This window comes from Ips typographus, linkage group LG1 (genome assembly GCF_016097725.1).
Source record: "Ips typographus isolate SLU linkage group LG1, UJ_Ityp_2.0, whole genome shotgun sequence".
In the NCBI taxonomy this organism is placed as follows: Eukaryota; Metazoa; Arthropoda; class Insecta; order Coleoptera; family Curculionidae; genus Ips; species Ips typographus.
In genome coordinates, this window is record NC_138422.1 from 12,192,594 (window position 1) to 12,206,550 (window position 13,957).

The following is a 13,957-nucleotide window of genomic DNA, read 5'->3' on the forward strand; positions in this document are numbered from 1 at the left end:
TTGTAAAACCCACTTAGAGTGAGAAAATGACTGTTTTAAGTACATTTTTTGAATCCTTATTAAATTTCCTATTCAATAACATACAAAAAAATACTACAAAATTTGGTACATCCATTCGCCGCCGGGAAACAAAATCGGCCAATCGAGCAATCCTTTACTGTTTACCGTCCTTGGGTACTTTCTACTATTGAAGTTGGAATAAACATAAAACATTGAGGTATCGGTTTTGAGACCTCTAAATTGAGGTATCTAATCTGTGAATTCTGTAAATCAAGGTACAGGACTTAACTAACTCAAAAACTTCACCAAATAACTAATAAAACACATTATATTTATTTCTTACCAAAGTTCATAATACACGTCTACAAAATGAGCATATTTGTTTCTAAAATATAATCGCTATCAATAAACAACACTTAAAATCGAGTTTAAAATTGTTTAAAAACGTACGAATATAAAAGACGCCAGTGGGTAAAAAAAGAGATTCAACAATACAAGGTTGCTCTAAAAATGTTCCTTACTAACTAAAACTAATACAAATTTGATTCTCTAGATCACATACGACGTTGTAAAATATTGCTTATTAACGAGATTGCGTTGCCGCCACATTATTTAGGATTAATATGATATCTACAACATTACAACATACAAATTAAAATGATAAAAAGTATAGGAAAAAAACAAATGTTTTTTTCGAAAATTCCATATTATACGGACTGTATGATAAAAACGTGTTTAAAAATGGTCAACTTTAACAGCAACACTGTTGGCAGCATGATTACTGGGTAGCAAAATATTGTCCCAATCGGTATGAATGTCCTGTTCGGAATCCGTTGCCTTAAGGGAAAGGCATAAGCTGGGCAGGGTGTTGGCGTAGTGGGGGATGTTCAAGATCACAGGTTTCAAAAATTCAGTACCTGAAATTAGATTTGTTAGTACTAAAAGGGCCAAGGGGAATATGGATAGAAGTCGGTATATTGTTTTTATTTTTTGAACACCCTGTACAAGTTCAATCGCGTTGCGGTTAGCACGAGGTGAAAGAGCAGTTCAAAATGGACATTTTAAGCTTTTTACAGTCGGTGAATCCCCAAAAATGGCGAAGATACAGGATTTTCAAAATTTTGTTGCAACTTTGAGACCAAAAATGTCCAGAATGACTTTCTGCACTCAGTTGACTAAGGTTTAAACCCACTCAGAATTCGGTAAAAAAAAATCCAATATAAAACTTTTATTTTCTCTTGTTTTGTATTTAAGTAAAGTTTACTTCGTGAACATTTTTTTTTACAAAATTGTTATTGCTCTTGGCTCTTAATTTGAATCCTTGCAAATTAATAAAGAAGAGTAAAATCGTATAAAACTGTTTTAAAGACTATTTTGATCCACGTCCATACCATGTAAATGCTGGTAACTTGGCATAGTTTCGCACTTTAAATTATAGAAATGACTAAAATGCACTCACCTTGAGGTCCGCACATTACTAAAGGTGACAACATAGTTTCACCTGAAAAAACAAACCCATTATAAACAAAATCAGCGTAACAACAAATGTAGATTAGTTTTTAATTACAGCATTCACACAAACTATAAATGCAATTTATACACTGACATCGTACAGATGTATGTACACCGGCTATATTACAGTGATATTTATTTATTGAAACATACGGGAATAAAAATAATCTCAAACTGAAAAAGGTAGTAACACTATTAACAGTAAAAAATTCAGTTAAAGACTACCAACACCGAAAACAAATGGGTTAATCAAGCACTAAATAAAACTAAAAAACAAAACTAAAACCATGTGTGTTACCGTTCTCCAAATCCAGTGGCGGCACGTTGTCACACAACCTTGGGTCGGAAATAACAAAATAAATTTGCTTTTCTTCTCCCTTGGGTATGGCCCCTTCGGGCACTTCCAATGATACGCCCCAGTAGTGATTGACCAGGGTGGCACCCCGGTGATCCACGGTAGCCGAAGTGATATCCCTTTTAGTGGGACGCGAAAAATCCTGAGCGTTCTTGTTAAAGTCCTTGATAACCTAAAGGTCAACCCGGTGTAACCTTTTAGACCCACAGAGCGTTTTGTTGTAGAAGGTCACATACTGGTTTTACTTAAATTATTACTAAAATTATATATTTTAAAATCTCTTTCTTTGAGGCCTTTGGGTAGAGAATAAACAGTTACTAAACCAGAAAAGTAGCTTTTTTGAGGCGTTCAATTGTTGTTATTGGACACAGTTTGCAAATTTAAAAAATGGTGTCCAAATAGAAGTAGATAGATTAACTCCTCAACATGCTGGATCAAACCATTACAACAAATTATAAAACATTAATATTAAAATTGCTCATCTTTAGACTAACATTTAAAATAAAATTATAGGTCTATATCTAGTTTTCGATTCACTGAATACTACAATTATCTGAGCACTTAAACCTAATATGTTCTGTAAAGTAACACTGGCTGTTACAGCCAGGCTGCAAAACGGTTAAAAAATGTGACACCTTGGCATGCCTTGATTAATACAATATACCTTTGTTCAAAAGGTCACTAAAATAACGAAGGAAATGTATTTGCAGATCATCCAGCTAAGAAGGTAGTAAGGGCCAGAACAGCCACAGCAGACAGCCAAGAGAGAAGTTAGTAGTTAGTAGTTTTGCTGAATTAAGAATATATTCTATTGTGAAAGGTTAAATGGCTCAGCTAAAGTTGGAAATTTTTAATATTAAACAAACTTTTAAGTAAAACCGGCATGTGACAATATTCCAACATAATGTTTTTTTTTTGAAAATGCGTTATACAACATTGTTGGATCTATTTGAGTATCTCAAACCAAACGCCCGGTTCATTACCTGGTTCTCGGTGATACTCATCTCTGAGCGCAAAGTCATCTTCTTGGACAATTTGGGAGTGCCGGTGGGATCTTTGTTGTGTTTCCTGCCAAACGACCACTTCCTAAACAACTTAGGGGTGCTAAATCCGCTGTCGGTTTTCGTGTGTCTGAACGATTGCGCTTTGGTTAGTTTAGGCTTTACTTTCGGTGAGTTAGTAGCCGATGATGGTGCGTTTAGTTTTTGCGCAATGTTAGGCTGCGATCCGTAAAAAGCCGGCTGTGACAGCAGCCGGTGGTCCTCGAGAACCCTGAATGATAAAAAGAGATGGCGATTAGCGCAATCGGCGATGGACGCGACGGTGTTCGAGGTACCCGGGATGAGATTCACCACACACAACAGCATCTCTTTTTATCAAAAGGGGATGATTCGGTACGAGGACTTATATTCAAACGTCTGTCAATTGGGATGGTTCTCTTCCCAGGTACGACCTCATATTACATCAAAAATTACGTCGAAGCAAGAGTTAAGTGCACCCTTAACCCAACACCAACACCCAATTCGAACATGCGTACTTACCGTAAAAGCAAAAACCAGAGTTATATCGATAGCAAAATGCAAAATAACAAAAATAACAAGAAACACAGCACACGGCGACATACCTAAACTAAAAGTCCAACATATAGACTATCCTATAAGATGGGATAAAAACATTGGTAAAATTAGAATTTTTGGAAATCACATTAATATAGCCAGCGTACACGCATGTAATTAATACGCAACTCCATGCTTCAAACCAATTAATGCCTAAGTAAACAATTTTTTTTTTTGTGAAAAATGATTAACTCTCTATAATTATCAAGGGTAAGATTGCCAACTCTTTAATATTTATTATTTACTAGACTAAAAATCTGTCTGCCATTTTTTTTTTAACCCAATAGTCAAATAGAAGAACTTGGTCAAATATTTATAACCAAATAAGTATTTCCATACACAGTGTGACAAAAACTTACAGGCCACGAATAGAAAAATCATAAACAAAACTTTTGAAACTCGCCATTTTTGAAATACGCCATTTTGAGATCCATACAGTAAAGCTGCCGGTAAAATAATTTAGAGATTAATAATAATAGAGATTATTAAACCTTTTAAACTTCTTCTTGTTGATTAGTACAATGATTTAAAGAACTAAGCTTTTATAGTAATTGAAGGGGTTAAAATCAAAAGTTAAGTGATAATTATTTGTGTAATAAAAGCACAAAGTACTATATTGCCGCGATTAAAGCAGTTTGACTTGACTTGAAACTCAAAAAAAAAATTAAATAGAAAATGCACATTTGTCTAAATTAATATTATTTCTTATCAATCTACTTAGTTGAACTTATTATTATGATTTTTTAAATTCATTTGTTAAAGTTAATTTTTTTTTGATAATTTTTTCTTCAATCATGAGTATAATGATGTAAAAGAAGCAAAAAATAAAATAATCTTTTTCAACACCAAAATTTGGATTTACCATTTATAAAGTTTTATCCTAATATCCCTATAAGTATTTTATCCTGAATGTTAAAGATATCTGAAAAATAGTAAGTTGTAGTTAGTTAAGTTTAAGTCATCCTGCATAGTTACAAAAGGGTACTAATAAAAGATCTAATTATTTATTATGTTTGCAATACAAAGAAATAATGCTTTCTCACAATGTCATTTATTAAGTTTTCCAACAGCATTGCAAGGCTTCTTTCTTGTTACTTTGACACATACTGTTCTCGCGGAGTGAGTTTACCCGTACGTCATAAAGGCTACGTCATTTATAATCATATGAATCAAATCAAGTTTTCGTCAACAAACCTGTTGTGTTCATATTATAGAAAAGGGCGTGTCTAAAGCTTCGTCACGTTTAAAATTTTGCTTGTATTGTCAGTCAGAAAGTAGAGATCTTTGAAAAAAAGAAAAATTATACAAACAATGAAATATTAATAGATGTTTCTTATAAAAGTAGATATATTTTACTATTATTAAGATATTATCGTTGATATCGTATGATATGTACTCATATAATGTATTTTGAACATCCATTTTAATGCTTTCAGATAAATCAGTGGTCTTGGCCCGTCGATAACGTCTCGATTTACGTTTTCTAGGTGAGGAAGTCATAAGATTACTTGCTTGCTTTTTCCGAATCGAATAAACAGTTTTGTGGGAAATTTTCAAAGCAGCCGGAAACTTCTGGTATCAAAAAAAATACATCAGTAAGAATATGTAAGGTCTTAAAATTTCTTATTTTCTTCCTGAACAGAAGCTTCCTGAGAGCTTCTAAAGGTCCTCCATTGGTTTTTTCCAATTCAAAATATTCACAAAGGTTAAGAATTAACTGCTGGGCTTGTCTGTGGAGAACTTTTCCAGGCATTTTCTAAAAAAATACTGTAATAGTAAGTAGTTCCGAATTTACGAAAAACCAAATGGCTAAATAAAAACCATAATAGACACTCCCACTTTTTTTTCAAAACAGGTTAGTAATTATGCCAAATTTGGTTAGACCGTGACAGCCGACATAAAAAAAAAAAATTAATAATAATATTATGAAAGTACTTACAGAATGTTAGAAGCGTAGAAACAATAGCTCTTAAAAGAACTATGGTGGTGTGGTAAATAGAAAACTTTATAAATGATTAACAACTCAAAGAAACGGAAAAGAATTAATAGTAAACAAATCAAATAAATTTTGATGGTTTTCAAACTGACAATGACTGAAATTGAAGCGCTAATCAGTAAATGTTTTTTTTTTGGAAGACATTCACTTAGATATTTACCCTTTCTAAAAGTGAACAATAGAGAAGGATGAAGTCAATAATGCATTTCTACTTCTAAATCATGGGGGGATGACGCACGGGTAAACTCAGTCCGCGAGAACAGTAATCTATATTTTCCAATTGAAAGTGACAGTGACGTTAGGTTAATGGTTATGATGGAATGTTTGCATTAAAAGCAACCATTATGACTATATGTCGTTGAAATTGAAACGAAGCAAATGATGACGTAACCGTCATTTATACTGGTTTTCACTTGAATTTGGAAGACCATATCTGTTATAGCTAAATTTCACACATTTAAAATATATCAAATATTATTAGGTTTGTTACTAAGTTGGCAACCCTGTCCCATTAATTGAAAAACACGTCCCTCAATCGTTTTAAAGATCGATTTGGCAGAAATAATGTAATCACATACTGTGACCAACCGTGAAGTTACACTGTGCCAACGTCAACAGATCTGTTCGCAGAACGAATCTCCAACTAATAATCAGAGGAAAATGTTCAGCTATTGGCCACTACCCTTAAAATGTCAATGTCACGTGAGCATTCAATCAATAAAAGCCAACAATTTCCGATTTTCAGTTGGAAACCAGTTTGAAAGTATCTCTACAAACAGACCTAACGTCTCTAATTCCCACAGAACAAAAAAAAAACAAATGCGCATACACAAAACACAACCACAGCACTCTCTTTTTCTGTAAATCACCTATCTCACCTCATATTATGGCCAGGTTTCCTGTAGAGCTCAAAAGCGGAACCGCGTTGCTCCCTGGACCCTTGCAAATCAACGACCGGTGGGGGTCGGTGATCTCCGTTATTCTCCATGTACGAATCAGGTCGGTACTCGTGGCTGTTTGCGATTGGTTGAATTTCGCTTCGACTCGCGTAGGATATGCTCGGGTGTCGTCGAGGTGATTCGTGGTAGGGCGGGGCCATATCGTAGGGTTGGTGGGCGCGGTCCGGGTAATAGGGCGAGGCGTGATGCGTGCCCGATTGTGAATGGGGCGGCGGTGAGTTGTAGTAGTAGTTGTGTGGATTGTGAGGTGTTCGAGGGTCCTGAAATTTTCAGTAGATTAAAAGGAGCAAAGCAAGATAAAAGATCTTTCAAGCAGAATATCGAAAAAGTTGCTTGTAACATAAACTTAGACCTGAGTCTGAGTATTTTTGGCACTGAATTGCAATTTAAAGCTGTCTCTCCAAATCACCAAACAAAGTGTTGTCTATGGTCATTAGATTTAAGACTAAATAAGTGATAAACTCTTCAGAAAACTATCCCCATGATGTAGACAAGTGATAGAAGTATGTTCAAACTAAAATACCAATTCAATGCTGCTCATTCTTTTTCCCTACACTACTACACCAGCAACAAAAAATTTCATCAAAATGTGACATCATTCTACTTGATTTTTGTATATGAACATAATTACCACCGGATTGCTATGGCTTTTCCCGTGTTGGTAGATAGAAGGCGGTTGGACCATACCGTCCCCACGTCCGTAACTTTGACTGTGAGGCGGTTTGTAGTTTTTCGGTTTGGGAGGTGGAATTGGCTTGTACTGATTACCATTTAACGAATTCATATTATGGTTAGGTGAACCCATATCGTATCTGGAAAGGCAAACGATAATAAATGCTAATTTAGGTTAGTTACCTTGTACAAACCCGTTCATGTTAACTCCTGGATTTCTTAAAGGCGAATGATGAATGCTCAATTGTGAATCTCTTAAGTCTTGATGAGATGCTCTGGAGTACTCCGGAGGCGCTTGGTGATGCGAGGGCGTTAAATTCATGTTGTTGTTATTCCTGCTGTATTTTCCATAATCAGTCTTGGTCTCTATGTGAGGCTTTGCAGATGGAATGTTATTGATTTGTTTTGCTGGTGATCTGCTGTATCTAATCAGCACAACATTAGTAATTTTTACTTAATATTTCAGTACAGTTTTTACCTATACATATCCCTTTCTACTGAACTTCTGGGACTAATACCGTCCGGCGGTAAAACTCCATTTTCCTCCCTAGGAGCCCCTAAAACTTCTCTGGAATGCCGAGGACTAGAGTCGTTGATAGGATCACCAGGTGGTAGGCCGTACTTTAAGTCCATCTTTGATCCTCCCAATCTGAGATACCAAGGTGAAAGTATCTAAAAAATGCAATTGATGGTGCCAAACTAACCTGTGATGATGATTCTGTTGTTCATTCCATCTCGGTCCTCTAGATGGACTACCCTGGTGACCACCTGGATCAATTTTTGATAATGTAGTTTTAAGGTCGTCGTGTAAATTAGGACCTATCCGAGGTGGTGCCGAAATTTGTTTGTTATATGAGTCGTAACTGGATAATGAATCCTAATAAACGAAAAGAAAACGTAAAAAATATGAAGGGTTTATTAAAGTGTAGATAATAATACCGATTTTGAGTTCTGGCTTCTATCCAAAGAACCGGCTTTATTGTCTACAAATCCATTGTTGTCAGTTCCGTTCGTAGCCTCCGAAGATCCAGCTTTAGTACCGAATAATCGTTCGTGAGCACTACGGCCGTTTGCAATTTTATCTGTGCAACAATTCAAATAAAATAACTGTTTTTCATGTCAATAATGATAAAATTATTCTTCAACCATTCAATGGGACACACTGTACCGCATAAAGCTACTAAGAAAATTGACTAGGACCTATAGTAAACATAGTGCATCTAGAGAACCGTTTATAGTACTACAACCTTCATAAAAAAATTCTTAAGTGACCTAGAGAGAAATTTCTTAATAGCTATTTATGTAACCAGTTACGAAAAGATCGATTTTGTGTAACGAATGAATGTTTGTAGGGCGAGCGCAGCGAGGTCCTACAATTTGAATGAGTTACACAATAAGACATTTTCGAAACGTGTTGCATACATAATTTTTTCTAATTTTGACCAAAAAGCGGTAAAAACCATCTTTTAAAGTGATTTAATACAAATATTCACTTTCATAGCACCTTGTATAAACAGTGACAACGACATGTTATGATGGATGTCGCCCATATGTTTCTACGAAAATGCATAAAAACAGGGAGTGATGAAATGAACTTTTCATAACTAGTTACATAAAGTAAAACGTTTTGTCACTCTAATTAGTTTTGAAAAGTGTCACTTTATATGCCAAAATTAGAAAAAATTATTTTCAGCCTTCTCATCTAGGAGTTCTTTTCTGAATACCATAAACGGGTTTCAAGTACTTTCAGTTGAAAAATGGTAACCGTGCTTTTGGCAACATATTTAATAATACATTGTAGCAGTACGTACTTGGAGTGGTCAAAATTCCCATAGGTTTGGCAGCCCTATCGACTCGAGGCGGCAAATCCGGGGCCTGTCCATAAATCCCTTCTTTGACGCTTGGAGAATTAGGCATCGACTGATGTTCTGCGCTCAAACTATGCGACTTGGAATGGTTGTAAGGACTGTGCAAACTGCTAGGCTGTCTAAACATCCCGACAAATGGTTGATCAATCTTAGATCAATTTATTCAAACTTTATCTCACCGTTTATGCTGCTGCAACAGACGATCCCCGTTAAACTCCCTACGTTCAGCGCTACCGTACTCTCCTCCGCGCCTATCCGGGCTTCCAAATTCTCCAGATTTGTACTCGTTCGACTTATAAACATTCGCCGAGTACACGTCGTTTTTGCTGTTAAACTCTGCAGTGCTAAGAGACGAAGGAATGTCCGGGTCAGAAAGTGTGTAAGCAGGGTCTTTAGACAAAGGCGAATCTGGGGGAATGTCCGAGGAAGGTTGATTGGTTTGATTGCTTTGACTGAACCCATATCTGGTGTCGTATGTAGGCTGAAAAAGGTGTCTACTTTCTTAATCTGCCTATTGAAACATGGAAAATCAGTATAAATTGTCTGAACATACCTGATAGGGTGGCAAAGCATCACTATTCCCATTCTCCAAAGGCATAACGACGCTGGGGTCGGAACTCGCTTTGGTAAGGCGACCGGGCGCAGGTCCAGGACCACCTGTAGGAGAAGATGGCGGTCCTGGACTGTGTTCCAGGTCGCTTTCGGGAGAGCTGGCGTATGAGAGGCGAAGTGATGACATGGGGAAGAGAAAGTCGTCCGAAAGCGACTCTTCAGGCTGTAACGAGTGAAAATGCGAAAGTGAAATAGCGAACATGCTGAATGAGCGTGTTAGTATAAAACTTTGTTAATAGTAGGTTAAGTTAAACAATTAAACACAAACGCTTAGTTAATGAAAAAGCAAATATGTATGCAAATCTTTGCTAAACAAAAATATGACAACGCAGATGCCAATATATGGACATTTTTTTATAGATGTGTTTAAATCACTAAGGTATATTAAGTTATTAATATAATTTAGAAAAGAATACGCTTAATAACAAATTTTACAAAGTAATGACTAATGACCAAGACCAAAGATTATTAAGAGATAACTACATCATTTTGTTTGACCAGATAACAGAAATTAGTTCATTTTAGAGTATGTCTCTATAATATTGGAAGCTTTGATCACAAGTGTAGTAATGTCTGTAGTTATTTCTAAAACCTTTTGATATACTGACAATTTTATTGCTTTTAGAACATTTTAGAAGAAGAATGGATATTTATAGAGCTGGATATATCTAAAACAAATACTACATAGGCCCTGGTTTTTCTGAAAAATGAAACTTTTTTAAAAACCTGTCTAAGCCTTAGTCTGAGAAAATGGAACATTAGCCGTCCATTTCCATCAATGTTGCTAAATCATTTATAAATTAATTTCAGAAACAAATCAAGGCTGGTAATGTGTGAACGTCTGGTAAAAAAAAAAAAAACTCTAGTATCCTCAGCTTGTGTAAATTTCCATATGGCAGTGCATACAATGACGTTAATTACCGTCTTATCTCCTAATAATCAATGCTCTAATATTCAAAATATCTAACTTAAATTTCTCCATAATTTTCCTCCCAAATGGGTGGAAACCTATTGAGTTTGGCAGCAACACTGCTTTTCTGCACCTCAAAACATTCATGATAAACGGGTTCCAAAATGTTAGAAGTAAAATCATCAGTTCGCATGCCGTTAAACACTAAACTGTCACAAAACAATCCACTCGGAGTACTTGCATAATGATCGTTATTATTTGGCTCGTTCTGCGGACCAGCGTCCTGGAAACTTTCCGAGGGAACATACAGGGAACATTCCCTAGAAACGCTGGGCGAATTAGGGATGTTCCACGAATGTTCCTTGTAAATCGAACATTCACGACATACACTAGGCGAATGATCGTTCCTAGGAAAAAATGCGGATGTTCTATGAATGAACTGGGGAGAGCTGTACATGGAAAGGGCATTCTTGCGACGAGAACGGGATTGTCGATCACGACCCGGTAGGGAATTGGTCGATTTGGGTTGAAGGTAAATAGAAGGAAAGTATATGTCGGAAAAGATGTCGAAGGCCTGAAAACAATTTTAAATCCCATCACCTAGTTGGTTAAGTCCTTAATGATGTCAACGAGTATGATTGTGTTTTAATTCGACCAGGATATTGTGACTTACTTTGCTTTCAGACATCCACAGAGCTCCGATTTGCTGCTTGTCAATCACCTCTCGAACTTTGCGGTACCAAGTGTCGGTGTTGTCTGTTAACGTAATCGTAGAATTGAAAATGTGTCCCCAAACTTTGTCCAGCTTTTGGCACTGTTCAAGTAGTTTTTTAGAGCTTTTGTGGGCCGTTCTAAAGTGATAAACATAATTTATTTTCAAAATAATAACAATATTGTCAAACACTTACTTGGGAAGTCCTTGCCTCAATTGCTTAATAACCATCTTGGTTTCCGCCTTGAAAAACACTACTATGGGATACATTTGAGCGTAATTGAGACGTTCCACTGCGTTAGGGGTGATGTCCAACAAAGCGTGTTTCCCTGTAGAGATAACGTCCCTGATAGCAGACAGTCTTATAATGTTCGATGTGGACTTTTGCGTTTTTGAGCTTTCTTCCGCCGACGTTACGTCGATTTCTGCTTGAAGTAACACGTTAGTAACCGATACTACCGATAGAATGTGTGATAAAGACTTACGGGGTGATATAAATTTATCTGGAAAATCCTTAAGCAACTTATCACGAGCTATATCAGCTATAGGACCAAAGAGAATCACTGGCCGGGTGAAGCCTGGATGTTTCAATAACACTTTTTCGTAGGCCGGAAATTTCGATATAGTATCAGAGAATAGGATGTCGTCCCAATGTTCTTTACCCAAACTACAAGCCAATTCTGATAACTATCCTCATTTTCACCACAACACAATAACAAACCTTTTGGATCTCCTGTTAGAACTCCTCCGTCTTTTGAAAAAGCTTCCCCTCGACTCATTGGCGGACATTTCCTTTTTGGTCGCGTTAAATTGAGCCGTTGCCAATTCCTCCGCTCTGGACTTGTTCGGAATGATCCCTTTTTGAACCTCTTGATTGTTCCTCCCTATCATCATAAAGTCGTAAAATAGAACCTAATAATAAAGTAACAAACTACCTATCCGGAAAACTTGCCAGCACCCAACTACGCCATTGTACAATGTGTCTATAACGTGAAAAACGTCCCCTGACCTAAACGACATTTCCCCTTTGGCAGGATTGTCGTAGTGGAAATGAGTTTTTATATGGAAACTGTCGCCTTTTTGTGAAGCTGCAATTCGATAAAAATTGTGCGGGCTCGGTTACGAAACAATTTAGATAATACGCTTACCTACTATATTGTCGTATTCTTCTTTACAATATTGTACTATCAGTTCTATGCGATCCTGCAGGCTAAGTAAAAATAAAACAGCTTCCTCCCTCGTTATTCCAGTCATGTCCATATCGTTAACCTGCAATTCGATGTGATAATTTTCTACAACGGTGCCTGTTTTCGAAACAAAGTGGGTAAACGACATCGGACAAATTGGAACGTTTATTTTTATGTTTTATTTTTATTGTGTTGTGTATACAAAAATCCGATAAAACTCACTAAAATTCTAAAGAAAATGTTTCATACAAAACTAGACTCTAAAACAAAACCTCACAATTTAAGTATTTTCCATCAAAAGTCAAAACTTTTTAACAAAACTAAAGATGTTGACTTAACAGACATTCAGATTTCTTTACATTCGATCAAAAGATAACCTCCAACAGGTAATCTCCGTGTGGTACGTTTTTTCTGGCCTAATTCCAACTAGAATTCAACCCACGAGATTTATTTATTATTCATTCATAATAAATTATTCAAGTCAATATTTCATGTTGTAGTCCGATAAACATAACCTAAGAACGATGTCGTTTTATTTTATATTGCCTGTATCTAAATAAATTTCTGTGATAGTTCCACATTAGTAAGCGCAACTTAGAATAATCAACATAATTGGAAAAAAAGAGGATGAAAATTAATGAAGAATCGGAGAAAATAGACAAAGCTATGCTTGAGGCTTTTACTTTATCTAAAATGATTTATACAAAGTGTTTCTAATTTCTTTCATAGTTTTTCAGCTTAGGCAGATAATTATGATGACACAAGAAGACAAACTGTTATAATCTTCACCAAATGTAGTTGTGGTTGCTTTTTTAAGTTATTTTTAAGACCTCGCCATATTTCGAAATGAAAAAATGTTGATGCAGCTTGGACTATTGTGCTTAATTAATTGGGGGCAAAACTTTACTGTATAGGGTGGAAAAAAAGGTTCAAGTAGTCCTCAATCAATTAATTAATTTGTTTTTACTTGGTTTCAACATAAGGAAATGCTGTATATCTCCGGACGTTTTTGGTCGTTTTCCAATTACCTATGTCCTGTGTCTCAAGAAATATCGATTTATTCAAAAAATGCGACGTAGCAGTGCTCAATATCGAATTGAGGCAGTAGCTTTGGTCTGTCAGGTGTAGGTCCCATATGATGTGTTACATAATTTGAAATCAATCAACTGCTTTGACCAACCATACAAGGTGTCTAGATACAGTTAAAGTAAGAGAACAACTTGTGTATTTGCATATACAACGACATTGAAATAACAGATATAAAGCTGCTGATATGTCTAATTTAAGACTGAACACTGTTATATTCTTTTTCCGGAAATTCGATATTTCTTCGGACACTTGACGTTAATTAAGAAACGCTAAAAAACGTCTCGAAATATTACACTAAACAAGTTATCATGTTAGAAAAAATTAGAAAATATTCATTAGTAAAGTGACTATACAAAAAAGTTGCTGACATAACTTAATTCGGGGTTAAGCAAATATTTCCTGAGACAAGGGATGTCAAAACGCCCAAAAACGTTCCGAGATATTGATCTAAACAACACTTTCTAGGATC

General features: G+C 35.9%; 1 protein-coding gene across 3 annotated transcripts in view; it reads right to left on the reverse strand.

Annotated features, from left to right (window-relative positions):
* Window positions 1–310: 310 nt before the first annotated feature.
* The window catches only part of pyd (zonula occludens-like protein polychaetoid), a 74,487-nt gene continuing 60,840 nt past the window's right edge, over window positions 311–13,957 (reverse strand). The window contains exons 8-27 of one of the 3 annotated variants that reach the window (XM_081981712.1): window positions 12,361–12,481; window positions 12,148–12,300; window positions 11,934–12,096; window positions 11,698–11,879; window positions 11,409–11,637; window positions 11,174–11,351; window positions 10,742–11,074; window positions 9,532–9,753; window positions 9,158–9,459; window positions 8,922–9,097; window positions 8,050–8,192; window positions 7,815–7,987; window positions 7,589–7,759; window positions 7,305–7,529; window positions 7,070–7,250; window positions 6,358–6,698; window positions 2,851–3,139; window positions 1,811–2,039; window positions 1,460–1,501; window positions 311–917 (exon numbers count right to left, since the gene is read on the reverse strand). In XM_081981712.1, coding sequence (XP_081837838.1) covers window positions 736–917; window positions 1,460–1,501; window positions 1,811–2,039; window positions 2,851–3,139; window positions 6,358–6,698; window positions 7,070–7,250; window positions 7,305–7,529; window positions 7,589–7,759; window positions 7,815–7,987; window positions 8,050–8,192; window positions 8,922–9,097; window positions 9,158–9,459; window positions 9,532–9,753; window positions 10,742–11,074; window positions 11,174–11,351; window positions 11,409–11,637; window positions 11,698–11,879; window positions 11,934–12,096; window positions 12,148–12,300; window positions 12,361–12,481 — 4,035 coding nt within the window. In that variant the 3' untranslated portion in view covers window positions 311–735. Of the gene's footprint in view, window positions 918–1,459; window positions 1,502–1,810; window positions 2,040–2,850; window positions 3,140–6,357; window positions 6,699–7,069; window positions 7,251–7,304; window positions 7,536–7,588; window positions 7,760–7,814; window positions 7,988–8,049; window positions 8,193–8,921; window positions 9,098–9,157; window positions 9,460–9,531; window positions 9,754–10,741; window positions 11,075–11,173; window positions 11,352–11,408; window positions 11,638–11,697; window positions 11,880–11,933; window positions 12,097–12,147; window positions 12,301–12,360; window positions 12,482–13,957 lie in introns of all 3 variants that reach the window. The other 2 variants (XM_081981705.1, XM_081981721.1) reach the window with 2 other exon arrangements.